Here is a 27,193-nt window from a genome sequence, read left to right as displayed (position 1 = left end):
GAGGAGCACTGCTGGCTGCAAAACCGATCCCACCAGGCTGGAGAGCCCCGGGTGTGCCCAGCAACACAGATTTAAAGCTTCATTCTTTGTTCCTCGGGCAATGCGTGTTCAGCTGTCACAGGAGGGAAGTCCCTGTTCCTCCTCTGGGGGGTGAGGGAAGGGTTAATGTGGGGAGGAGACGAGGTTGGCAGACCCCCCCTGTGTCACAGCAAGGAAGCGGTTAAGCCGGAGGTGCCACCTGGGAAGCACAGACAGGTCTGAAGATGCTCTGCCAGTTATTTCGCTGTGCAAACAGCTTTTCCTTCCTGTCCCACCACACCACCTCTCCGTGATACACTAATTACCCAAAGCACACAGCCAGACAGAAAGGAAAGAAGAAAGAGAGGAAGGAAGAAACAGCGGATCCTGATGTTGGTGCTCCCAGCAGCAGCGCAGGGAGGGAACAGACACTGCTGCTCTATCTGCCCAAAAACAAAAGAGGAGACCTCGATCACGTGTGGATTCCAGGTTTGCTGATGGAGAGATCAAACCCTGAGGCTCCCAGGTGGAGGAAGCCAAGCACGGGGCCCTGCAGGGTGGACACTTCAGCCGCCCCATGGACGTGGCACTGCGGGCACCGCACCGTTCCCACGCATTCCTGCCTTTTTGCAGGAAGGGAAACTGAGGCACGGGGGGATCAGTGCGTGGCCCTGAGCTGTGGTGGGGAAGGGAAAAGCAGCACAGTTCTGCTCAGACCGCAGCAGCCAGGCACTCGGCGGCAAAAGAGTTAAAAGCTCCGGGCCGAGCAGTTTGTAGCCCATGGCTCCTTTTCCCCCTCTCCCTCCCCGCTTCACAAAACCAACCCCGCATTATCAAAAACCTGCCTGGAATCCTCTCAGCCAGTGACACAGAAAATTCACATTGCAGAGGCTGCCAGGGTGACAACAAATAGCAACAGTAAATACAGCTGCCTGGGGCCGGCCGCAGCCCTGCCATGGGCAGCCGTCACGCTCCAGCTCCGCTCTGCACTGCGCTTCCAGGGATGGGGATGCTCTGCTGCTGCCTCTGCTGTGGGCCCTGCTGGGGCACCTGCATCTCTGGGAGCTCTGTGCCCACCACAGCCGGGTGCTCCTTGAGCCCATCTCCCCCTCTCCATCCCTTTGCTTTCCATCCCTTTGCTTTCCATCCCCTCAGAGCTGGAGTTGGGGCACAGATGAGCGCTCCCAGCTGCTCCACAATCCCCAGCACCCTTCCTCGTTCCCACACATTCCCCTTTTCCTTCCCCTGCAGCCACCGCTCGGTACGTCACACCTCTGCCACGCTCACATTAGCACCAGGCAGCCAGGCCCATAACCAGCCATGCTAAAGGACACACATTTCCCTGCGTTAATTTTTTCCCCGTGCCGTGGCAGGCTCCCAGCCCTGCTCTGCATATCTGATGTTTATTTTAAGTCAGTCACCAAGTGGAAGCCATATCCCTGCAGTTCCTGTTCTTAATCTCTGCTTTTCTCCCCCTTTTTCCTCTCTTTTTACAAGGTTTATTTGTCACTGAGCTCATGGGGGCCGGACTGAGGCCAGTTGGTGGCTGTGGGACCCTGGGGTGCTGGTCATGCTGCTCACCTTTTTGATGCCTGGGTGGGGATGAACCTGCCCCAAAATCAGCCTCACAAACTCCACCTTTAAGGTCAAAGCAACAACTAGAATTAAAAGCCAATTAGATGAAGATAGGAAATGTTCCTTTGGCTTAGCAGGGGCACAGAGCGAAGCTGGACACACGTTGGTTGATGTGTTACCAACCCACTAAAGGCTCAAAAAGGGAGGTGCTGCTGAAATGGGCACAACCCCGTGGTCTGAAACCACGGCACAATCCCCCCACAGCAGCTCTGTGCCCAACAGCCCAGCTTCAGGTCCCTCCTGAACGCTCCGCAGGGAGCAGAGCAGCAGCACCACAAGGGCGGAAGGAAGAAAGAGCCAAGGCAGGAAAACTCCTTCCCCATCATATTTACTGAACTGCTCTGAGTTATGACTGGAGGCCAAGATCTGGCTTCAGGCGATTGCCTAAATCATTTAGGAGCTGACAAGGTAGGGAGGGGGGAAAATGTTCTTGTAATTCTTCAGTCTGAGGTACATTAAGGAGCCATAAGCCATGTCGAGAGCTTGAATTACATTAGAGAGATTATCCTGTTACAGTTCATAATCCTGGATAATATACCATCCCGCAGCACACCTGCCAATGATAAATCTCGCCCCGTAATGGGGCAGCCGTGACCCCAGCGGTCCCAGAGCCCTCTTGGCACGGAGCAGTAGCACCATGCAGACAGATGGAGTCGGGAGGGAGCACACAGCAATAACAGCCTGGCAGCAGTGTGGGGGAAATTCATGGCTGGCAGCTCCACACGGTCCTCACTGAGCCGCGGCAGGGAAAGGACACCGTGGACACCCATAAGGGATGAGGATGTGCCCCAAAGAAAGGCTGAAGAACACGGAGCCAGAGGGAGAGCAGCATACAGCCAGGGCAGGGCTTCTCTTCAAAGGTGGGGACTGCTGGCACAAAGCATGGTGTGTGAGGGAGAAATGGGGAGGGACGGGGCTGAGCCCCAAAGGGATGAGGGACAAGATGAGCCGGAGCAAAGAGCCCAACCCTTCAGAGCAGGCACCACAAGCAAAGCTGCCTCAGCCCCTGGGGAAAGCAGATCGGCTGGGGAGGAGCTGGGACCTGCAGCCCAGAGACCCCGGGATGGTGCAGCTCCCTGCCCAGGCACCTGGGAAAAACCCAGTACTCTCCACGGCACGATCCTCCCTGTAGCATCCTGTAAGGGGCCAGCAAGCACCAAGCCTCCCCTCCAAACCCTGCAAACTGCACCCATCCAACTCCTGCAAACTGCGCCCAACCACCCACCAAGCACAGAGGTGGCACTGATTTACACTGACACCCCAAACACAGGGGATGGCACCGTGTCCACCTGCTGCTGGACGTCCCACCTGCCGTTCCCTCCTGCCCCTCTCCAGCACTGCTGCCCGCTCCCCGTGCCCTTGATCTATTCTCCAACAGCTCACAGTCTGACCCGTGCCCGTGCACCACTGCAAATGGGAAATCCCCACGCATCCCTTCCCCAGCACCCATCACCTGCCCAGCCCCAGCTCCTGGCTCTGCACACTGTGAAGAAAGAGCCCCTCTGTCCTGCGGGGATTTGCAATTTCCCCGTGTCCCCGGCGGATACTTGACAGAGCCTCTTCTCTCAGGCTTGTGTGTTTTGTTTAAGTGCTTTGAGATAAAGCCCTTTTATCACGTTAAGAGCCTGGTTGCCCTGGTTTCTTCCTCTGGCCTGAAGGCCATTCTTTTCCTCCCTCTTGTTTTTGACCTCAGGTTCAAGAGTGCCAGACCTCCCTGTGCTGGAGCAGACCTCAGGGCGGGCAGCAGCGCGGTGGGAAAAGCGTGGCGAGGGCTGCAGGCTGCCCAGCTCATCCAGGGAACAGCTTCCGACCTGTGCAGGAGTGGGAAGGACAGAAATGGGAGAGTGGAATTAGCATTGCTTCGGGCCTCCGCTCTGCTCCCCTCTCCTTTTTCTCCCCGCAGTTTCCCTTTATTTACCCCTACCCTTCCCCTCCGTCCCCTCCGCTCCGTGCTCTGCCCCTGCCTCTCCTCCTTTTCTCACCCATTTCGCTTTCCTTCCCTCCTTTCTCTCTCCCTTCCCCTGCGGCTTGCCAACTGCCAGCAGATGACATCTCCTTTCATGTTTGGGGCTGAGCGGAGGCTCTGAATGTTCGTTTGATTCCGTTAAGATAATAGCTGGTTCACTGTCAGACGCAGACTGATCAGTTAAAACCTTAATCACTGCCTGTCTACTCACATGGCACTTATTTTTTAAGAGATTAATCCCCTAAGCACTGCACCAGCATACATTCAGGCTCAAAGAAAAGGGTGGGTTTTTATTATTATTTGATGCGTTTACTGTTGGTTTTTGTTGGCTTTTTTTTTTCTTTTTTTCCTTTTTTTTTTTTTTTGCATCCTCCTCCCAACTCCTTTTTTATCTGATTCTCAGAAGACAAACGACCCCCAGCGCCGTCCCCTTGTGCTGAGCATCAGGGAGATGGAGGCTGTGCTGCTCTGGGACGTGGTGGGCTGCAGACAAAGCCCCACGAGAGCTGAGCCCCGTCCACGTTCCCCACTTTGCTGCCTGTTCAGAGCGCACGGCACACAGGAGTAGGGCAGAGCATCCCCAGAACCCCTCTAGGAGCGGTGCCACCCCACAGCAGCATGCCCAGAACTCAGCCACCAACTGCTGAGATAAACCACAGCCAGCTTCCACCTCCTGCACCGCCGTTTTAACTGATGGAGAGTTGCCACGTCCCCCCTGCATTGAGACTTTGTTAGCTGCAAAGAAAGAAATGGTTGCCATCCCAGTTTATCCCGGGGCAGCAGTAAAACCCTGCCTTTACGCAGCACCTTGCATTCACAGAGATCCAAGTGTTCTATGGATGTTCTTCACCTCCTCACCAGAGGAAATGGGCACTGAGCTGGTTTGCCCCAAACCCACTGTATCCCAGCAGCTGCCACACACCGTGCTGCTCCTGTCCTGTGGAGCTGGGCTGGGGCCGACCCACAAGCAGGGTCCTCCTTCAGTGGCACCAGAGGGAGGCAATGTCTCCGAGGGGAAAGGGTTCATGTGAACCTTTCCTTCCAATTGACTTGTGAGAAGAAAAGGAAGAGAAGGAACAAAGCCCAAGGTTTGCTTTAGCACTCAGACCACAGGTTCAGGAAAAGTAAATCCTTTAGTAAGTCTCAGGTGACATTTTTCAGCCTCCCATTCCCTGGGAGAAATCAAGGATTTCTGCATCCATCCCCACACTACCATTCTAACCCTCACCCTAACCCAACCCTAGCCCTAAAGATAACCCTAATTCCAAAAGCCCAACCCCAACCATAACATCCTAACCCAACCCCAACCATAATGTCCTAACCTCAACCCCAACCCCATCCCCATCCCCAACCCCAATCCCAACCCAAACCCCTCCTCCACCCAACCCCACACCTGCAGCTCCATCAATGTCACCAGCTCCTGGATGGAAGAGGTGGGACTGCTGGCAGCAAATGACGGCTCAGAATTTGGCAAAATAAAGCTGCAATTATACGAGAAGTTTTTGTCAGCTGCCTTCGGCATTTCCTATGTAAAAAGAAAATACAGTGAGGGAACAGGCTCTGAGTGTACTTTGGCAATTTTGGGTGGAATAAAACAAAACTGTCAAAAGAATCTGTATTTATAGGTGGAGGGAGAATTCACCTGCAGACCCGACTCTGCTTACTCCCCAGGACATTCCTGAGGCCGAGGTGCAGTGGGTTTGGAACAAGGAGTAAAGAAAGACAAATTGAAATAAACGATATCCAGAATCACACGGATAAACTTTAAGAAAGCTTAGAGAGTAAATGGATGAAAATTCCTTGCTGCAAAGGATAAAGCAATCTCTAACTAATGGAGATTAGGCAGGAACTCTCCCAAAGGACGAGTTATCCCATAAATTAATAGAGTCAGCAGTGTCACGGACCCGAGCTGCAGGGTCCCAACTCATCACACTGAGTGCCACCAGGGCTCCTCCCTCAGCAGCTGGGGCTGCCTGCCCCTCCAGCCGGCCGGCCCGCGTTCCAGGGCGATGCCAAAAAAAGGCCATAGTAGTAAATGAGTAACAGCACATGAATCTTTTCTGGAGGAAAGGGTGTGAGCTCTAACTGAAGGCTGACTTTGAATGAATAGGTTAGAGCTGGCAAGCCATTTCCTAGGTACACACAAGCCTCCAGCCAGGCGGGCAGCCAGGCAGAGCTCCTGCCAACACTATCTGCACAGATACGAGCTGTGTTCACAGCAAATGCTCCTCTCCTGCAGATCTGAGTTAACACACCTGCTTGCAAAGTGGCCTGATTCCTTCTCGTGGAAACAGCAATCTGAGCTGCAGGTCCGGCCCTTCAGGTGGGTGTGCGACCCCCCTGCACTTTCCCTCTGTCCTGAGCTGTGTGGGTACACAGGCACAGCTGCAGCGGTCTCCTCCTGACTCACGCTGCACGGCAAGCAGTCACAGGGTTATTTATTTAGAGCCCTCCATTGTTTAATGACACTTTGGCACTGTTAATGAAATGCAGGCAGTTGTTTTATCACAACAGCTACACCTTTGCTCAGAGCTCTGCACTGTCAGACGCACGCTGTTGCATAGCTACAGTCTACGGGGGCTCTTAATCTACCCTGGAAAGCAGATTAAACGTCTTCCTCTCTTATCAAACTGCACGGGGATCCATCCGTGCCTGACCCTGGTGCTGGGACCCCCTCCTGGTGCTCGACACGATCCCTCTGCTAACACAGAGCCCACCAGGACCCTGCAGAAATGCACCTCATTAGTAACAAAGAGGAAAACCATCCTCACTCAAACGAGCTCACCTCCTAAACGTAGCAGAACAAGAGCTAGCAGCCCGTGCCTCCCCTGCCCACCATCCCTGTGCACAACCAGCATGGCACGCTGCAGCCCCGACCCACACCTGGCTGTGAGTGGGGCTCAGCTCCGTGCTCAGCAGAAAACCTTCCCCATCACCTGCAGCCCTGCTCTGTTTCCAATGATTTTTACATCGTTCCCTCTGTGCAGGCAGTGCTTTCCCTTCCACGCTCTGGAATGTGAATGTTTAAAACAAGAAAATCTTGTTAAACTTTTAAGATATCGTGGAAATAACGACCCAATTACTTTGTTGGCTAGTTACTGTTGTTGCTCAGGCTGTGCTTATTGCTTCACAGCTAGAGTTGAGCTTTGCACTTAAGGCTTGATGTTAACAAATAATAGCCGTTAATTAACGAAATGCCTCTTGCCACCTTAATTACATACACGGGCTTTATGTGCCTCTGCGCTCACACCACTGCTGGGCAGGTTACTGGCACCAATGCACAGACGGAGCTGCTGGGAGGTGGCACAGAGCTGTGCCGGGTGCTCTGAGCACCACAAGCTGCCATCCCTCCGCCCTGAGCCCAGGAGCATCCCTGCTGATGGACTGACCGCCGAGCTCCCAGGAGGCATTTCCCACACACCGTTGCTGGGATGTACGACGAAAGCCATAAATATCCCAGCGGAAAATATACGGCGCCTCATCTCCCACTTGTGCTGCTGTGAAGAGCCGGGGATAAATTTCCAAAAGGCTCTTTCCCTCCGAGGGGATAAATCCTTCAGGAGCGACGCTCCGGTGGGAGGCAGAGAGCAGCCCAGCGCCCCGTGACCCCGCGGGCTGAGGAGCCAACAAGTGGTGGGCTGGGGTCAGGGGCCGCGCGGGGCGAGGATGCGCTGTGCAGGGCCCATCTGCCGGCACACAGACAGCAATCACCCCAAAGGTGCAGCGCGGATCAGGCTCTGGGACTCAAATGTTTCTTCCCCCAGACAGTAGCAATTATCATAATCAAGCAGTTGACTCCAATTACGCCTTCCTCTCATTACAGTCGAGGGGATGGACGCAGCCACAGCAGCAAAGGGAAAGTTCGCAGCCGTGTCGCCTTTGCATATCTTAATCTAAAATGACAGGGTGTGACACGGGGGGCCGGTGACCCTGCCAGCCTTCAGCTGTTCGTGTGGCAACAATTTCCAGCACCAAATTACTCCCAGGCAGGGCTTGATTGGAGGTTCAAGGCAGCAGGAGAGAGAAGCCATTTAGGGGACTGAAACATTCTTCACAGCCCTATTTAAATACAATTTACATTCTGGGCTCTGCTGTTTGTGCATTGTTAATTGCATCTTGTACCTTAGTTTATTTTATACTTGAAGGGGTTTTTTCTTTGCTGTTGTTTTTCAAAGGCGTGCTTTCTTTCCTTATTTTTTCTCCTTTCTAAGGGGCTGTTGTTCTCAGAATGTAGTTATATTTCCTGGAAGGGAAAATAGATTAGTAGATTTAAAGGCCAGATGGGACGAACAGATCATCTAGATGACCTCCTGCAGAAGACAGGCCAGGACATTTTACTCAGTAATTCCAGTGTCTCCATTTGTCCAGACTTAACCCGATGCCCTGCGTTGGGTAAATACCCATTCCAGAAAGCCCTGGCCTCAAAGCTGCAGTCCCAAAGCAGCTTGTGGTGCCCAGGCGGCCGCTCCAGCCCACGCTCACCCATCGCAGGTGGAGACCTGGGGAGCTGCAGGGCACTGCGGTCCCTTGGACCTGCTGGTGCTCCTTCCCCACCTGTGGGACATCCCTCGCTTTTCCCCATCCTGCTCCCTGCAGTGCTCTGCCCGCAGTGCAGGGCAGCACGAGCTGCACCCATGTGGATAACGCAGGGCTCACTTTCAGCATCTTTCCTCTCCGCTGACCGCACTGCTGTTGGTAGGAGGTGGAGCTGCGTGGGAACACAGATTCAGTCAGACTTAAAGAAAAAACACCAGAGTGGCTCTGGTTTGAGTGGCCTTTTTCATTCTCTTTAAATAAGGCACATAAATCGAAACAAATGTATCCATCCAGCTTTTTGCATGGCTGAAATGCAGCAGGCAGATCAGACTTTCCCTGTCGCCCTCCAGCCTGCGGATGCTGGCAATGAACTCTTTCTTCGGGCTGAAGCCAACCAGCAGGCCAAGCCCTGACAACACAGCTGGCTTTCCTAAAGTCCCATATTCTCGCACTAATTTTGCATTACCACATGTGACCACACATTGTGGAGGCTAAGAAAAGCCTTCTTTCTGGCATGGCTCTAACACAGGCTGCGTCGGATGTTTTACACAAGGGTAATTCAGTGAGGAGCCTGCACAGCTGGACTGTGGGGCACAGACATTTTCCTCTCCTTGGACCAACTGTGAGCTGCCCAAAGGCTGACTTCTGGCCTGCTGCAAACCTCCAGTCAAAAGTTTTTGCAAGTCCCTTCTCCTCTGCTTTGCAGAACGAGCGATTGCAGAAGTGGAAAATGGGCTTTGAATTTCCAAGTTTGGGTGGAATTTCAAATCTCAGCTCTGGCAGTAAAACCGAGCCAAAAAAAACACCTGTTGGGAGAGCACAGGGTTAAAACCTTGCCGAATTTTTCACTCCTTTTTCCATCTTCTTTTGCTCTTGGGTTTGAAAAGCCCATGCCCTGTGTGAGGGTACTGCACTACTGGTGGCTGCGGGCTTCCACCAGCTTGAAGGCCAACTCTGGCCTCCCTGCAGTGGAGCCAGCACCCATTTTTGGGTCTCAGGACTCAGCTTCAGTCAGGCAGTACGTGCCTGGAAACCAAGAAGTGTCACCCAGGTGGCAGCCAGGAGAAAGGCAAAATGCAGCGCCATGTCCTGCCCACAGGAAAGGTGTGATCCTGCCCGGAGTGGCACCCAGCAGCACCGTCAGTTTGCTGCTTTTTTGGCATTCCTTTCTTTGAGCCCCATCTGCTGGAGTCCCGTGATTTCATGACACGTTATCATTCATTCGTTTGTTCACATTTAAAAAAAGGAACATTTTCAGGCTTTGCAGCCGAGGACAGGAGACATAAAGACCGAAAAAAAAAACCAAACCCCAACAAAAACCCCCCACAAAAAAAAGAGGTTTCAAGCTGCATTACTGCAGGGTTGTCCCATGACCTGAATGCTCGTGGAGGGGGAAGCGGGTGCTGCCCTGGTGAAACAGCCTCCAGGGCCTGGTTCTCATTTCCACGAAGGTCCCTTCACACCAGTCTGGCAGCGCTGGAAGCTGGCGTAATGCATAAAGAGGTGTTGGTGTAAATGACAACTGAGCCCACTTGACCCCTCTGAGCCTACTCCTAATTTACTCCAGCTCTGGGGAAGTCCGAGGCAGACACGGGCTCTGGACAACATGATGGAGAGACAGACCAAAGTGCAGCCCAACCTGCTGCTGCTCCACAGGCCTCTGAGCCAATTACTTTGGTGATCTCAGTCCTCCCTTCCTTCTCCTTTCTCTCCCCCTTTTCCCATCACGTGCTCGCTTCCAGCAAGCGCGCCGCGTCCTCCTGCAACAAAAAGCAGTGCCACAGAGGAATGTGGAGGGTTTGGAAGCCCCCCGAGAGCAGGTAGATCCATCTGAGCGAGCGCTGCCTCCTCCGAGCCAGGAGGGGAAGGCGGGAGGGATCGGTTTACATAAGTACTTTGCCATATGAAGAAATAATTTAGTGGTATTAATAGAGGTTAAAGTTTCCCAGGAATCCCAAACAGGCCCCGCAGACACAGGTGGGTTCTTTCACTCGCAGGGATGGGGAGCGTAACCTGACTCCCTCTGGCCAAAGGGAGACGGAGGCTGATGGGGCAGAGGCTCTGCTGTGGGGGTCCGCTGCGGGGCAGGGCTGTGGGGCAGGGCTGTGTGTGGCAGGGCTGTGGGGCAGGGCTGTGTGTGGCAGAGCTGTGGGGCTCTGCTGGGAGATGCAGTAGCCCCTCCGTGTCTGGGCACAGCCATTTTTGCAGGGATTCAAGCTGGCAACGAGACCATAGGGGAGCTCCAGAGCAAGCAGTGAGGCAGGGATCTGCATGAGGCAGGCATGCAAGCACGGCCCAAGCACTACTCCCATGTGGGGCAGTGGGCACACGGCCCTGCAGGCACATGCAGGGAGGCACAAGCTGCCTGCTGGACGGAACATGGGATGCTCTGCGATGTGTGTGCAGAGCGCTGCAGCCAGCTGCCCTTTCAGAGCACAGAAATCACAACCAACCTGGCATCCCCTCCTGCAGGATGTGCTGGCCAATGCACAGCAACGAAACACCACTGATGTCTTCTGGGCCGCAGGACCTGATTGCAGCTAACTGGATAAAATGGCACGGAGCACAGCGGGGGCTGGAAGCAGGAGACTAGCGAGCCTAAATCCCCCTTTGTTTGGGTTGGGATCTGAGATAATGTCGCTGATTCTCAAACATGGAGCTTTTTACAGCCCAGGGAGTTTGAGGCCACCCCAAAAATAATAATCTCTCAAAGCTCAAGTGATTGCAGAACACTCACCCTGCATGGCATGCGATGCTGCGCTGCCTGCACCAGTTTGGAGATGGCCCACAGCCTCCTGATCCCAGATCACAGAGCACGTGGCAGCTGTTCTGCTCCGGAAGGGACTAACAAAGAAACAAGAATATTTGTTAATGTACTTTTTTTTTCCACTGAAAAGCAGTTAAACCTCCTAAGACACTTTTTCCAGACATCTAAATCCTTTAAAAATATTCTCTAGACTCCATAAAACTTACATTTTCCCTGGGTTCTCCCGTGAGTTATTAAAAAACTGAAGTCTCTACCTTAAGAGCTTAGAGTCTGGTCATGATCAGAAAACCAACTATGTAGAATGGCACCTTCTTGTGCATTCAGAGACACGTCTACTGACTGAGCAGGGGATATCAGAGAGAACTGCAGACCCAGAAGAGCTAAAGGAGATCAGCCCAGACACTAAAACGAGATCCGTGATTTTTGGGAGTCTGGGCTCTGCTCGTCGTATGGGATGATGGCAATGGACAACCAGTGTCCTTTCATGGCTCCCCCTGATAGGCACCACAGTACTTGCAGCTACTGGAAAGCAGCATTATGTTATAGAATCATGGAATCGTTATGGAAAAGACCGCTAAGATCCTATGTCCAACCATCAGGCCCTCTCAACCAATGACTGACAAAGCCAGCGTTTTAATGGCATCATCTTCGGTTTCTTCCAAAGAGACCCTTGAAAATGAAGATATTCTCAAGGAACACTCGAAGAAGGAAACTTGTGTATCGGAAGTGTCACCCCGGCACAGCCCCACGTCCCATGAGCTGTGATGGGTGCACGGTGTCCCTGTCCTTTGGCTCCAAGGCCAGTCACAGAGGGGCTGTGGACACTCACAACAGCGCCGTCTTTTTTCCGCAGCTGCTTTCGTGGAGCAGAACTGCGCTGCAGCATTGCTGGAATCAAAGGGCTCATAATACCCTGCCTGCTCTGCTTAACCATCAGTTTGTCTGGGGCATGAACTCTGCCAGCAGCAGCTCCTGCAAAGCGCTCGGCTCCTTCTTTCCCCTTCTCTCCCTTTTTGCAGTGCTTTCTCGTTCCCCCGCTCCCTGTCTGCCTCCCCGCAGCCTCCCAGAAGCGCTGGCGTGTTTTTAACCCAGGCATGAAACAATCCCACAGCCACAGATTGTGATGTTTCAGATAACATACGGAGAATGTAAATCCTGTCAGCAAGTGCAACAGCCATAAAAGGCTAAAATGGATTCCTGCGGATTAGAAATAAAACACAGAAAGGGCCCTGTTCTCTCACTTTCCTCATCTCCCCACCTCCCTGAGCCCTCCCTCCCCTCTCCCCTTTAAAAATCGCCTGGAAATGCAAGGGGAAGGTTTTTTTTTTCTTTTTTTTTTCTTTTTTTTTTTCTTCACCAACTTAAAAAGAAAAATAAAATACATTCCAGGAAAAGGACTGCTGCTAAGAAAACTAAAACCAGAAAATGCTTAAAGATGTTTTAATGACTTAAACACAGGGCCCGGATTGTGTCTAAAAGTTTCCACATTAAAAAAAAAAAAAAAAAAAGCAAATTCAATATTAAATGTCCCCCTCCTCAGTGCTGTATTTCTTTCCCCAGCCCTCTGATTTAAGCAGTGTGTTATTAGCACGGCCAGCGCGGACAGACACCAGCCTGCAGCCAGGCACAGTTTACGCTTCTGTTCCAAACTAAAAAGGCACAACTGAAAACGCTCCTAAAAATAATGAAGTCCACGTGAGCGCGGGTCCGAGAGGCTGTTAACAAGCAGCTGACAAGTTTCTGCTCGAGGAATTAGACCCTCATTTAGAGGGAGATTAGCGGAAATCTTCCTTCTAATTGCAGAACAAGCCCGGCCATCGCTGCGCTTGGGAGCTGCCGGACGGGGCGCTGGGCACGGAGCACCTCGGCCCGAGGTGCAGCTCAGGGCTGCTGTGAGCGGGGTCAGCGCTCAGCCCCCCCTGAAGCCAGCCCATGTAATTTGTCACGACCGGTAGCTTGTGTTGTGCGGGGCCTGGCTGCTGATCGGGCATGAAGGGCTGAATCAAATCCTTTCACGGAGCAGACAGCGCGGTTCTGCGAGGTCACGGCAGAGGTTAGGGCAGGGCAGGGTGCTCCAGCTGCCTGCAGAGCCTTTGGCCTTCGGAGAGGTTCAAAGCCCTGCTCTAAAATGCTGCCCTGAGAGCAGGAGATAAAGCTGGTAACAGCGGCAGCCAAGGAGCTGACACAGAGCTGTCTGCACTGGGAGCCTTCACTGAAATAAGTGTAGAGCATTCTGGGCTGAGCGTGAAAACCCCAAGTCTGAGTTGCTGCTCTGGGGCAACATCAAGGTAAGTGAACAGACAGAGAGCAGACAGGCTGAGCATCACCTGCAGAGTGCCACCCATCCTATACACAGACAGGGAGCACGCACACACAGATTACCCTTGGATACAGCTGCTCCCAGAACAGCCCAGTTCCTGCCAACACGGACTTCAGTACTGCAGACAACAAGCGCTGCCTGGGCAGGAACTGCAGCAGCACCAGCGCCCTGCATCCCCTCTCTTCCTCCTCCCACCTTCACTCTGTCGCTCTGGCCTGTGGCGGAGCAGAACTGCCCTCAGGGCAGGACAGGAAGATCCCAGACCAGGGGCTGCGCTGGAGAACTGCCCAAAGGTGCACCTGTCCCGTGGGACAGAACCCAGGCTTCTTGTTCATCTCAAGCTCTCCAACCACATCCACAGGATCCAACCCTCTGTTTCTTTCCAGCATAACGCTGCCTAAACCTCTTGGTGACAAACCACCCTCCTGCCTCCAACAAACCGGTGGCTATCTGGTGTCTGAGGTCACCTGGAGGTGCGGTGGAGCCTCCAGCAGAGCCCAGCTCAGCTGTTCCAGCTGACGACTTCGATCCTTCCTACCTGCAGCCCGGCCATGAAACTGGCTGCAATTGGAGCTGCTGTGGAAAGAAAACAAACAACGCTTAGCTTCTTTATCCCGAAGTCAGACCTGAAGGACTAAGGTTCTTCTAAAAGCTTTGAGAGGTGGAAAGTCCTCCCCTATGGGGAAATGAGCCTGGATGGGAGCAGGGCATCTACCAGCTGAGCAGGAGCTTCCCCCCGCTGCAGCCCATCTCCCTTCCTACAGAAGGAGCTGCTGAGGCTTGAGCCCAAACCACGCAGCAGCCACTCCCCCCCCTTCCTCCAAAAGCTCATTTCTCTTTCCAATTCAGCACCTGGGAGGGGTTGCTTGCTTGCTTGCTTTATTTTTGTTTTTTTACTGAGAACGTGCAAGCGTGTTTGAAACCCAGATTTCCATCCAAAAGAGTAGGAGGCCGAAGTCAGACTTCCCAGACCACAAAGACGCACGGCTCAATCTCATTCCAGCCAGAGTTTCCATTGTACTCTTCCCAGATGAACTTTAAAAATATATGTGTGTGAATAGGCGTGAGTGTGCATGGCTGCATGTTTTTTCTTCTCTTAAAAAAAAAAAAAAAAGAATAGAAAAAAAAGGCAAGTGAGTGAGTGAGGCTTTTAGGAGGTTAATAAACCAACCTGTTGCCAAGTTGGATATGTGCATGGAAGGGGGGAGTTGAGGGTTTTAATCCCAGCTTTTGATAAATAGAAGACATTCTAGTCATAATAAAACGTGTTTTACACTTGAGGGGGGGAATAAGGGAGAGAAAAAAGGAAAGTTTTGGCCAGGCACTGCAAGCTCCTGAGCCCAAACAATGAGGTTAAGAAACATAACTGTAACGCATTAGTAAATTGACAATGAAATTGCAGTTACTTCACTGGCTCTTTATTAAATAAACACAGCCTGAAATGGACCTGTCTGCCCCGGAGGTATTTGTATAGGGTTCATATTACTAACTCAACACTGCTGCTAACGCACTTTCAGGCACTGCACACCCTGGAGTGCAAACACATTCCAGAGCAGACCCTGCAAGGTGGGGCCGACCTTGCTTTTCCCCTTGTCACTTTTTCCCTCTCGTTTAGACCCCGGATTTTATAGCCACTGGCTGCTGCCATGACATTTTATCCCCACTCGCAGCTCCCTTCAGGACCAACTGTGTGAGCAATGTGTGAACACACGTGCTCAGAGCATGCTCGTGGACCAGCGCTCTCGCCGCACTGTGCTCCCCTTCCCCATTCTCACCCCTCAGAAAAGACCCCCTGCCCTCAGCTCTGCCCGCTGCCTGCCCACAGCTCAGTTCTGCTGCTCCTGACCACCACTCCGCCCTTCCCACATAACAGCACGCTGTGGCTCAGCCCCACAAAACACCACACACCCCCTGACAGCGTGCACAGCTCACACCCGCAGCGCTGGCCCTTTGCAGCCACATTCCCAGCCAGAAGCATCGCCACCTCCCACCCAGCAGCCGCCCTGCCTGCTGTCACAGCACCACGATGGCTCTGACGCGGCTGCAGTCCTGTCCTCACACGTGCCCATCTGACCCTCGGACTGCAGCCCTACCTGCAGCCGTCCCCCTGCAGTGACAAGTGGCAGCTGGAGTCCACACGGAGCCTTTGCACTTGGAGATGCAGCTGTGGGAAAGCCATCTGACAAGCCCCTCGCCATCGACACACGCGGGCCCAGGCAAATCCCAGCCGCACTCACGCAGGCGAATCGGGTAATCCTGCACACACACATGTTGGAGACAATGGGAACTTGAGCGTGTTCAGCACCTTGCAAGGCCTTGAACAGCTGCCAATGTCCTTTGGAGAGGCGCCAAACCAGTTCATAAGATGTGAATGATAGAGATTCTCAGCAGCCCATGGGGTCTGTAGCAGGCTGTGCTACTGTTGGCTTGCACGGCCACGACACGCTTTTTCCCTTGTTCTGAGACATGCCTCCTGGGGAGTCAGGTTTTCTCAGTGAGGATTTCTGTTCCTGCCTGGAACTGCAGTGAAAGCGCTCTGCTCTTCTTTCATATTTGACCAAAAAAATAAAAGAGAGAATCGGGTTAAGTGGTCTCATGCTCACAATGCCATCAAAGGCTTCCAGGGAAAATATCAGACTCTCACAGAGGTAAAATAGAGAGGCAGAACCTCACAAAGCACAGAGACTCTACCTGTCACTGATCCCACCCAAACAGTCTCACCTACACTTGCATTTCCCCTAGGCACTCAAAGCTTGTGTTCGCAAACCTTGCAAAAGTGGAGTCTGATACCATGAGAAAGTGCACCAAAAATTCAGCTTTTCTGGAGCAATTTCTCCAACATCTTCTCTACAGCCTGGAAACAAGAACGGCAAATGCTGTGCAGCCTTCACGTGTGCTCCAGCAGAGATGCAGCCACTGATGGGAAGTCATATGGAAGAAGAGATGGACCTTTTGGGAACTTACAGAAGATGAAAAAGCATAGTATAGCAACTGGTGACGTGGCTTCAGTAAATCTAAATGCTAACTGAAGACAAGGGCAGGGAAGCTTTGCAGTGCACTTACAGACGGGTACAGGGACCATTGAATAGTGGTGGTTTAGGCTCCTCCTTTTCTTCCCTTCTCCTCAGGTGCCAAATAGCACTAAAACCCATCAGGGCTCAGCTAACGCTGTTTTCTCAGTCACCCTGCTTTTCCATATGAACAAATGGTGTTGGCACATCTAGCCCTTGGAAGAGCTTACCGAGGTGGGGAGAGGCAGCGAATTCCCAGTTGTTGGGATCCTTAAAGCCAGGCAGGGTGGCTCTCGCTGAGAGGTGATGCCCCAGCTCCACAGGGACAGCCTGGAGCTCGCTGCAGCAGCGGGTGGGAATCCCTGACCGGCCGCAGGCAGGAGGTCAGCCCAGCGCCGAGGGATTCCGTCTGGCCTTGGAGCAGAATGTGAAATCACAGAGGCATCTCCTATTTGCCAAAAGCAGTTTTAATTTTGCAAGGGAGTGAAAGGGAGAGCTTTCCACTCGGTTCTTTCATTCATATAGACTGACAGATTTGTGCTTTTTTTTTTTTTTTTTTTTTCCTTCCCAACCTGTTGAAGCCTCCAAGTTTCCCTCTGGAAATCCCATCCTGAGATGGTTTTCTCTTTGCCTTTTGCCTCCAGGGGCTGGGATTGGAAAGCTCTGCAAATTTGGTGACTGCAAATAGGATGATGCCTTGCTCACGCATCTGGACTGTATTTGACAGGATTCACCTGGACCTGAGTCAGTGCGGCTGGGCTGTGGATGGGAGGAGAGATGGCTCTGCCCTGTGGTGATATTTGTTCTCAGAGATACTGTTGAAATAAGAACTAAGAGTAAAGCAGTACTGTAGGCATCCAAACTCATAAGTATTGCCCAAGGGTCCTAAAAGCCTCGCCCTCCCTCTCCTATTAACACAGGAACTGACAGAGTCGGGAAGTTGGGGCCAACAGCCCTAGTATTCTTCTCCAGAGGCACGGCCAACTCCAGCAAGTGTCAGCAATACAGCAGCATCAGCCCCAGTCCTCTTGTTAGGCTTCCTCAACAGCAGCCTCCGTCAATGGCAGCCAACCTGTGAGCCTTCAGCAATACAGACATGAGAGACAGCTCAGGCCAATGTCTCACCTTCTCTTTCTGCACACAGGCTGCACCAGGGTCCAATGCTCATATCGTGCAGCCTGCAGTCCTGGCAACAAGCACAGCAGGTCCGCAGGGCACGGGGGCTCACCTGCTCTTTGAAGGGCTCTAAACTTTTCCCAACTGGGGTAAGTGCAGAGCTCAGCCATAGGAACTCGTAGCCTTTGTGGGCATATCCATGAAGGATACGTCCTAAGAGAGAGCAATGCTAGTCTGTGCTTGGACTTCCCCTCTTTCCACATCCATTCAGGTGTTTTTACACGTCCTCAGTGCTTTCTCCCTGCTTTCAGAAAGCCCCCACCTTGCCCTTGCCCATTTTCTAGACGTTCACTTGACATCTGGTACAGAGGGATATAAGCCACTCTGCAATGAAATCTTACCCTGCCTCTTTTTCCAGCCTGCCTGACAGAGAACAAGTCAGCTGTGGGCCTCACCAACAATTTTAAACAAAAACCCACAATCCAGCAGGTCAGGCCATTTTAGCATATGTACCTTTTATTTGTAGCAGACTGTTAATAATTAAGTGATGCCTTTCATACAGACATTTACAATAATTTAACCTTGCCCTTGCTGTGTAATTTATTCTTTGCAGAAGCCAATAAAAATAAAGGCCCCATATTTCGTCTCTCTCTCTCTCATTCTCTGCACATATATATAAATATATATATACACATATATCCAGAATAGTGTAATAGGTTTCACATATTGTTCCATAGGTATCATTAGAGTAACAGAGCCAAGAGTCTCAGTTCATATGACTCTCTTTATAGGTGCCTTATAATCCACATAAAATTGAGTTTATGTTTCCTTTCCATCCACTGATTCTAAAACAAGATGAGGAAGGGTTTTCTCTCTCTTTCTAGTTTTTCCTTCACAATTCCAATCCTTGCTGCACCAAATTCAAAATTTGCCATTGGCAGTAAAGCCTCATCTTTAAAGAACCCAACAAAACCAGGCACAGCCTACGATCCATCTTCTGTAGTGTCTTACCTGTGACCGTGGCAAGAATCAAAGCCTACAGGAAAAAAGCTTTGAGCAATGCACACAGTAGACAAGAAACAAATCGCCTGCCTGGAGAGGAAAATCCCTCCTAAGTTGGTGAGTGAGTCATTACTGCTGTTTCCAAAGCCACAGAAGAGAAAACCCAGCAGGTAAGTGGAATAGGAGCAAGGGAAGGGACTAAAAACAGAGATTTATTTCCTCTCCAAAAAAAGAGAGAGAAAAAAAAAGCAGAGGACAGGCAAGAAAAGGAGCCAAACCTAGTGCTGTTGGCTTCACTTCTCCAGAAAGTCCTAAAGAGGTTACGCAGAGAAACAAAAGAAAAATATTTTCCCCTAAAGAAACATTAGCAAAAACACATTTATTAAAGCACAAAAAATTCCATAACACTTAAGAGAGCCGATGCTCTGGAAAGCACGGGGCTGACCGCTGTGTGCGAGCCAGCAAGGCTGCGGGGCCACGGCCGCGTGCCCAGCAGGGCTCTGCTCAGCAGGCTGACATGGGGAGAGCTGCCAGCACTGCCTGAACTGCCTCAGGTGCTGTGGAAAGGGGCCCGGACCTCAGCTGGGCTGCATGCGAGTGTGGCATGCTTAACTGAGACACGTGAGCTGTACAGGAGAGGCTGAGATCCATTACTGGCACTGTGGATCTCCTGTAACAAGTGCTCTAGAACTTATAGGTCCTATTGGAGACATGTTTCTCCCGTGCTCTATAGTCAGGGCAGTGCTGCAAGAATGTTCGATTCAATCACAGCTTTCAATCACAGCGATTCGGTCACATGGCTCTTGTTCCATCATCCTTTAGAGCAGGAGCTGCTCAGGGACACGAAGGCACTTTCATATTGTTATTGTTATTATTGTTCACCAGCATGGCAGGGGGACAACGCAGCTACTGGTCCCCTGTGCGTGTTCTGCTCTTCCTGGTCCATATGAGGTGATGGAAAACTTTCCTAGCATCAGGTGTTGCTGCTGAGTGTGAGCTGCTCCAGTTACACTCTCGGCAAGTGTTATAAACACACAGGCACAATCTAAATATTTATGGCACATGAAATCTCCCGTCTGCTGTTCTTCAGCAGAAAGAGAAGAGAAGAGGGGGGGAGGGAGGGTGAATTAAGAGGTGATTATTGTGCAGGGCCAGTAAAATCAAAATATGAAATCAAGCTGTAGTCGGCCGTCAGCAATGGTCAGCACAGAGAGGAGCCAGGTGTCGGCTCCCTGCCGCTGATGTAAGAGCTCTGCCCCACTCTGGGTCAGCCAGCACATCCATGGGGCAGCGCTCAGCCATCCCCAGCTGTGCCACTGCTGGCTTTCCCCAAACGTGGTGCGGTGTTGTATTCTCCCTTTTCCTCTCAAGCACCTCCTGAGAGACTGTTTCAGCCCATTAAACTTTCCTGGGTCCGCAAAGGAGCAGAGCAAGCTGGGAAATCATTTCTCTGCCCTTAACAGAAATTATGATGTAACTTTTGTTTTCTTACAATATTTTTTGCTCAAATCTTCAGGGGTTTTGTTAAATGCTAAAAAGAATAATAATAATAAACCAGACTACAGAAGTTCAGTGTGTTTCTGGAAAAATGGACATTTATCCAACCTGAAAACCACTGAGTATCTGAGGGTGACAGGACCATCTCACCAGAAAGGAGAGGTGGAGCTGCTTTGGGAGAAATCGTTCACCTAACAGAACTTGAGAAGTTGGTTTGACAGAAATCCTGTCTGCAGTCATCTCTGGTGTTATCTGGACAGCCCACAAAAATCTCTACCAGGTCATGATAGAGACCTGATGGGGAGAACGCGTTGCAAATACACTTCTTGGACCAAAGCACACTGCAGTTCTCAAGGATGTGTGCCAACAGATGAAGGATCTGGAGAGCAAGAGCATCGCCCTGTCTGCCAGTGTGGAAGTCTGCCCGCTCAGCAGGCAGATGAGCTCTGAAGCTGCCCAGCCTCCTCGCTCAGACTTTGCACAACTATTACAAGAGAAAGACAGGGGCAGCTCTGGTCTTATGGCATGGATGTGTTGGTACTACTTCGGCAGCTCTTACGGAGGGACTGGGGACATGGAGCCGAGAATAAAGCCCTTCCTCTGTGTGTTGGAGTGCCACTTGCTGGTTTCCAACAGACCCACTGATTTCTACACAGAAGGGGACACCACAAAGGCTGATAGTTTCTCTAGGTTCTGATGACTTTTGTTTCTGGCTTCCAGAAAACTGAAAGAAGGAGCACATGGGAATTTGCATAGTGCTCTGTTTTCAAGGGAGTGCATTCACTGAAGGTGGGGCCCCCAGCATTATTTTTAGCTCAGCACAAATAACGGAGCAGAAGGCTTTGACGTTTTTCCTGAACAAGTCCCAGGACCAAATTAAAAAATCAAGGCATTTTCAGCTCCAAGCAGGAATTTCTCCAACCTTTTGCCTCTGTCGGTGCTGGCGCTGTGAGTTTGAGCACAGGCTGGTGGCAGCTACAGGAGGATCAGCAGGAAGAAGCACGTGGACTACAGCTGAGATGAGTTAGGCCAATTGAAATGGCATTTTTCTGCCCCAAATGCAGGCTCTGCAAAGTTGCTGAGCTGCAAGTCCTGATTTCAAGGAAACGCTCCGGTGCCTCACAGGGCTGACAACTTGCTCTTGCCAAATCTGTGTAAACAAACCAATTTCCACGTCCCCCGGAACTGCAAGCACGTCAATAATCACTCAGGAGAAAGCCGAAGTGGAGCTGGGCGCTAGGAATAACAAAGCCAGGGCACGTTCCAGCTGGCACACCCAGCTGCATGTTTACACTCACACCCACCGAGGCGCCAACCCCAATCTCCTTCCATTGCAGTGACAGGTCTGACTTCGCAGGCCTTCCAAAGGCTGAACACCTCCTGCCCTGAGGAGGAATTTTACTCTCAGAAGGCTGAGAACGTTTTCCATTGGAATCTGCTGTTGAGAAAGGCGCTGTTTTCCATGTTACAAAACACGCAGTGAGACATCACCTACTGCTTATGTTCCACAGGCCACACACCTCTGTCAAAAGCTGGAGCCAAAGTACGTGACTTCAGAAGGCTTCGTCTGGACTCACCAGAGTTGTTTGTCAGTGAGATAGTGGGGAGTTTTTGAACAGAATCCCTCTTATATATTTCCAGGGTGTCTCCTATGAGCCTCTCCTGTGGCTCTCTGCAATGAACCAAGGGAAACAAAGTGCTTTCCTTGAGGGACGGCTCAGCTGACTGCACAAGGCAAAGCTACTGTGGACAACAAGGAAGCCTCCATGCTACCCAATGACTGAGCTCAGATCTCAGAAAAGCCAAAAAGTCTCGAGCTCAAACTAATAGACACATCTGCCAACAACTTCTTCTAATTTTTTGGAACTACTCTATAGATTATTTCACTGCCAAGAAAAAGAAGAGATATTTATGAAATTCCAAGTCAGATCCTCAGTGGTGTAAACTGGAGCTGCTCCAGTGAGTCTGGGGGACACTGCCAATTTACACAGGTTGAACTGGCTCTAGTGATACCTGCCTGGCTCCCCAGCTCCCATGGACAATTAAAGGTAGCTTACAGGGGAGTTCTGTGAAAACCTGCCACTCCTGACTCACAGAATCACAGGGGTTGGAAGGGACCTCAAGAGATCACCAAGTCCACCCCCTCTGCTAAAGCAGGTTCTCTACAGCAGGTTGCACAGGTAGATGACCAGACGGGTCTTGAATATATAGAAGGAGATTCCACACCTCCCTGGGCAGCCTGTTCCAATGCTCCATCACCCTTACCATAAAGTTCTCCCACCTGTTAGTACAGAACTCCCTGGGTTCAAGTTTTAGGCCATTACTCGTTGTTCTATCACTGCACAACACCAAGAAGAGCCTGGATTCATCCATTTACCTCCCACCTCCCTTTAGATATTTATAAACATTTATCATATCCCCCCTCAGTTTTCTCCAGGCTGAACAGACACAGGTTACTCAGCCCTTCCTCATATGGGAGATGCTCTGTGCCCTTTCATAATCTTTGTGGCCCTCCGCCGTGCTCCTTTTAGGAGATCCCTGTCTTCTTTGAACTGGGGAACCCAGAACTGGACCCAGTACTCTAAATGTGGTCTCACCAGGGCAGAGCAGAGGGGAGGATGACAAGGGCACACTGCTGGCTGATGGCCAACCTGCTGTCCTCCAGGACACCCGAGTCCTTCTCCACAGAGCTCCCCTCCAGCAGGTCATCCCCTAACCTGTGCTGATGAAATGAAACACAAGGACACAAACGCAGTAAAGAGCAGACATTTGCTCCTACCTTGAATTTTGAGGTAGCTCACGTTGAGCTTTAGAGTGAATACAGGAACTGAGAGCTGTATGGACAGGGGATCCTGCAGGTATGGACCTAGGTAGTTTTCTTGAAGGCACTGGGTCTGTCCTGCAAATGGAGGGAAAAAACATCTTTAGTTCATAGTAGTGTTGCAAGAAGTAAAAACACGTAGGAGAGGAGAAGGAGGTGTTTCAATACCAAAGCAACAGGAGCATGGGGGAGTTCTAGAGATATAGAAAACACGTGCTTAACATTCAGCAGGTGCTCAGGTTGATATAAAGAGCAGCTCAGTGAATTTCCTTATTTTCCTGTCCTGGGGTTCTTCACGAAGAAAGTTTCCCCAGATGGGTCTTACTTAGAATTGGGGCCTTATTTAACATCAGGGAGGTTCTTTTGATCTGTCAGTCTTCTGGTTTTCATTATGACCGAGACATCTTTTCTGGAAGGTTGAGGAAATGTGTATTAAATAATGGCCTGGCCTTTATTCTTAGTTTCTGGAATAAGAAACCGAGGCGTACAGTCAGTAGAAAACGCACATGCATTCTGGCAGCACGCGACCGAGGATGTTCCTGCAGGTCTGCACAGAACGAATACCAGACCGTGGTGCTGGCAGACACAAGCACCTACAAATAACTCCATTTGTGGCAGCAGTCCCCACTGTCTTCGACCAGTCACACTGCGGACTGTGTGACACGGGTGGGAGCGCTGCAGGACTGGTCCTGTGTGCCCCACAGAGCATTTGGAAAAATTCCAATGCATCACAACCCTTAATAATGTAAACCAGTTGCGACCTCTTGGCATCCTGAGTTTAATGGGGAGTTCTGTCCGTGCAAAGAATAATCCTTTTGTTAGATTGCAACACGCTGAATTTAATCTCAGAATGAACTGTTATGGCCAGGAGCTCACCCTCCTCTGAAGGAGGGCTGATAATGGAAAGCTGACACGACCTGAATGACGGCGCTCTCATCTCGGTCACAACGCTGCCAGCAAAGGGCTGTGCCATCCGGAGGTGCTGCAGCAGCTGCAAGGATCCTCCCCTGTCTTCAGAGCTCTGCAGATCGGCCCAGATCCTTCACGTAGCTCCTTTGTATTCCTTTCAACCCCTGCTCAGCTAGATACTCAAACATGTGCTAAGTGTTTATGGTTTGTGCAACCTGGAACCAATCCCCACTTTCAAATTGGGGTGTGAGGAACGATTGTGCTAATTGCTTCTCAAATGGGCTGGTTGGAGAGGCTCTTTCTTCAATGTGGTGCCACATTACTGACCTTGCTGGTGCTACCCGTGGCTTTGATGCAGTTGTTGCCTTTGAACACGAAGCACACGTGAACAAAGCAGCGCAGTGATTGTAACGGCGTGGATTTTTTTGTTCACAAAACCTCTCCGTTTATTTGGGGTCTCTTTTTTTTTTTTTTCCTGCTTTGAGGAAGAAGAAGAGAAACACAAGAAAAAAAAAAGGAGAGAAGATGGAAGGTTGAAAATTGTTGGGTTTCGGGAAGAAATATTTTTGGCAATGAAATCAGCAGAAGGGTTTTTGAACAGCACGGCTCACCAACTAAGCCAGGGAATAAAACTGCACCAAGCTCTGAAACTTTACCTTCCTTTAATTACACAGGTGACATTTCAGACACTGACTCTGATTTTTTTTTTTTTTTTGCATCTGCATATTGAAAACACCCTTTTAAAAACACTTAAAAAAAACAGCTGCTACAGAACATTTATTTAGTGAAAAGTAAATCTTATAAAAATTCAATTGCAAAGTAGTTAAGGTATTTGAATTTTTTTTAAAGAAGAATCCCAAGAAAGAAAGTATTTGATGGCTAATAATCTCATTTCAATATAATAGGACCTTTCTTTTGCAAAGAGCAAGACAGGTTAAAAGATATAATTATGACTTTGCAAACTCTCCCAAGTGCTACGAGATCATCTGACAGTTCTGATCCCGGGCTCAGCTCTCAAAGGGGAAAAGTCTTTGTCTAGTTAGAGAGTTAAAGAGACAGGATCCCTATTCCACCCTCTGCCTACATTGCAATTTAACTGTCAAAAAAATCCAAGCCGCAAAATTGTCTTATTCCAACACAGCACAAGAAAAGAGAGAGAGGTTTGAAACTGACCTGTCAAAAGCACCCTGTTTAAAAATGTATCATATATTTTAAATATTTTTTTCCAGAGGTACTTAAAGGTTAAAGATGTGCCAAAGATGTAGGATGGGTTTTTTCTTTTCCCCCCTTCACTGCAGCTTTTTAAAACAATTAAAAAAAAAAAAATCATTTCAAAATTAGGGATCATCAGTATAAAAAAAAATCCCCTGAAGATCAAAAGGAACACATTAGAATCACATTAATTCTGATTAAAAAGAAAAAGAGAGAGAGAGAATAAATCCCCTTTTTCAATGGGAAGAGAAACTTTGAGGACATTTAGACATGTTTTCATTGTCAGAATTTACACGAAGGTGGAGCAGAAGTGCCTGCAGGAGAGGAGCACCAAGGCGAGCTGTGAGCCGCGTGGGAGCTGCAGGCTGCTGCCGCTGGCCTGGATATTCCGGGCTCTTTAAAGCTTTGCTTTTTCAATGTTTCAAAATAGTGAAAGGAGGAGGGGAAAATATTTTTTTCCCAAGTAACCAAACAAAAGAAGCCATTTCTTAAGGGGGGTTTCCAAGGAGCCACAAACAAACAACTCCCAAGCATTTTTTTACCAAATATAGATGGCAAACAGACGGCTGGACGGGACCAAAGGCTTCTGCACGGTGCCACCGCCTGGCATGAGCACGATGTGCCACCCCAAAGCACAGCCCAGCACCGTGCTGCAGCAGCATCTGCTCAGGAGCACCTGCACAGGGCGAGGGAAGTCAGACTGGGAGCTGCAGGCATGAGAGCCGCTTCTGAGCAGGCAATGCGTTCCCTGAGAGGGGCTGAATTTCCCTGTTGGTCCTCTTGCCTGCCCTTAGAGACAGGAGATGGGTCCTTGCAGTTTCCCCACTGTGTGCTCAGGTCCGTTAACCCGCCAGCAAACATCAGCACAAACAGGAGCTGCTGAAGCCCTTATTTCCCACAGGGGTTTGTCCTCTGAGGAGCCACGTGGGTTCCCTCGCTCCACCAGCACTGTGCAACCTACTGCTGCCCACATGCAGCTTGGCCAGCAGTCCTGCAGGGGCACAGGCCAGGCTCTTTCATGCATATCAACACCCAGTGAGAGCCCAGAGAAGGGCAGAGCCAGCTTGAATCTGCAGCCAGAATCAGCAGCAGAATCAGATTGTCCTCCGGGAGACCAAGACACAGCCTTGTGGGTGCCTGGCTCCCATAAGGAGCAGCCACTTTCACGTGGGCAAAATGGAATGATTTCATTGACTTGAACCAAGGAACTTCTGACCAGAAGAGCTCCATCAGGGACCTGCCTGGTTTCCTGCCTTGCAGTAGATTGCTGTGATGGGTGAGCAGCCTGAGTGAGGAACTCCGCACATCCAGGTACCCTTTGCCAGGGATTTTGGAGCTGGGGAAGCTCAGAGCCTGAGCCGTAGGGCTCTAATCTTTTCTTCATCTTTTGAGATGGAAATATCAAAAGCAGTATTTTCCTTCTCATTTTTTGATTGTTTATTGAGAATTTTAGCATTTCCTACTATTGTGGAAATTCCAGCTCTCCAAGCTGCATCTGGGGTCTTCTCTGGTCATGATTTCATTGCTGCACTGTATCTCTGATACGGACCAGAAGGCAGCAACAATGCCAAGAAAAATGTAGGGGGAAGTGCTTTATACAAAACTTTGTAGGAGGGGAAGCCTGGCGGCTGCATGTTATAGATTATTTCATAAGATTTACACAGACACCAGGACCACAGACTCTAGGCATCCTTGGCATACCCAGTAAATACACCCCAAGTGGAATCAATGGAGTCATAACATAGAGCCAGCAAGATAGGTGGCAAAAGAAAGTCAGCCCACCTCCACTGCTCCCTCTGCCAATTTATTCTCCGTTCCAGCCCTCTTCAACCTGTCATTTCCACATGGCTGGTGATACAGATGAGTCTTGCAACAGCGCTGAATACTGAAACAGACACAGGGAACTTTGGAATGGGGTAAAGCAGCAGTTGTGTATTGGTACTTATCTTCCATATTTTAGTATATATGAAATTCCAGAATATTGTGGTGTGATCCAACTAAAAAGAATGAGAGTGGGGAACCTTACTGAAGCATCCTTGCAAATTTTAAGACTTATGTATCACCTGATGGAGTAGACTGCATTAGGAAATGTGTCAGCACAGCCCTGTGTTTCCATAGGACCTGCAGGGTCACCAAGCTTTAAGTATTACTCACTGAAAATTAAGCCAAACTGGACTCCTGCCCTAGGAAACTCGCCAAATTTCTGCTCTTAAAGGAATGATAAGTCTTTGTGATGCTGCTCTTCTGACTGTGCAAAATCAGGGTCAAGTCTGGGATAAGAATGCCTCATTAAATAGCTCCAGTCCTACCTCCCTTAAATCTGGAGGGAGGTCTTCCTCTAAGAGCAGGACCAGGAGCCACCAGCAAGATGGAGATGTCCCCC

General features: G+C 50.4%; 2 protein-coding genes across 2 annotated transcripts in view; one reads left to right on the top strand and one right to left on the bottom strand.

Moving 5' to 3' along the window:
- ITPR3 (inositol 1,4,5-trisphosphate receptor type 3) overlaps nucleotides 1-27,193 on the top strand; it is a 275,096-nt gene that overhangs the window by 103,128 nt on the left and 144,775 nt on the right. The window lies entirely within an intron of this gene.
- On the bottom strand, nucleotides 1,969-25,420 carry LOC125684265 (uncharacterized). The gene is made up of 6 exons (XM_048926289.1): nucleotides 25,353-25,420; nucleotides 22,648-22,767; nucleotides 13,710-13,818; nucleotides 10,893-10,999; nucleotides 5,013-5,100; nucleotides 1,969-3,464 (listed from the first exon to the last, which is right to left on the bottom strand). Exons 1-6 carry the CDS (start codon nucleotides 25,418-25,420, stop codon nucleotides 3,219-3,221), a joined length of 738 nt encoding a protein of 245 aa, XP_048782246.1. The 3' UTR covers nucleotides 1,969-3,218.

Source organism: Lagopus muta, chromosome 24 (assembly GCF_023343835.1).
Source record: "Lagopus muta isolate bLagMut1 chromosome 24, bLagMut1 primary, whole genome shotgun sequence".
NCBI lineage: Eukaryota > Metazoa > Chordata > Aves > Galliformes > Phasianidae > Lagopus > Lagopus muta.
This window is presented reverse-complemented; position numbering and strand designations above follow the sequence as displayed.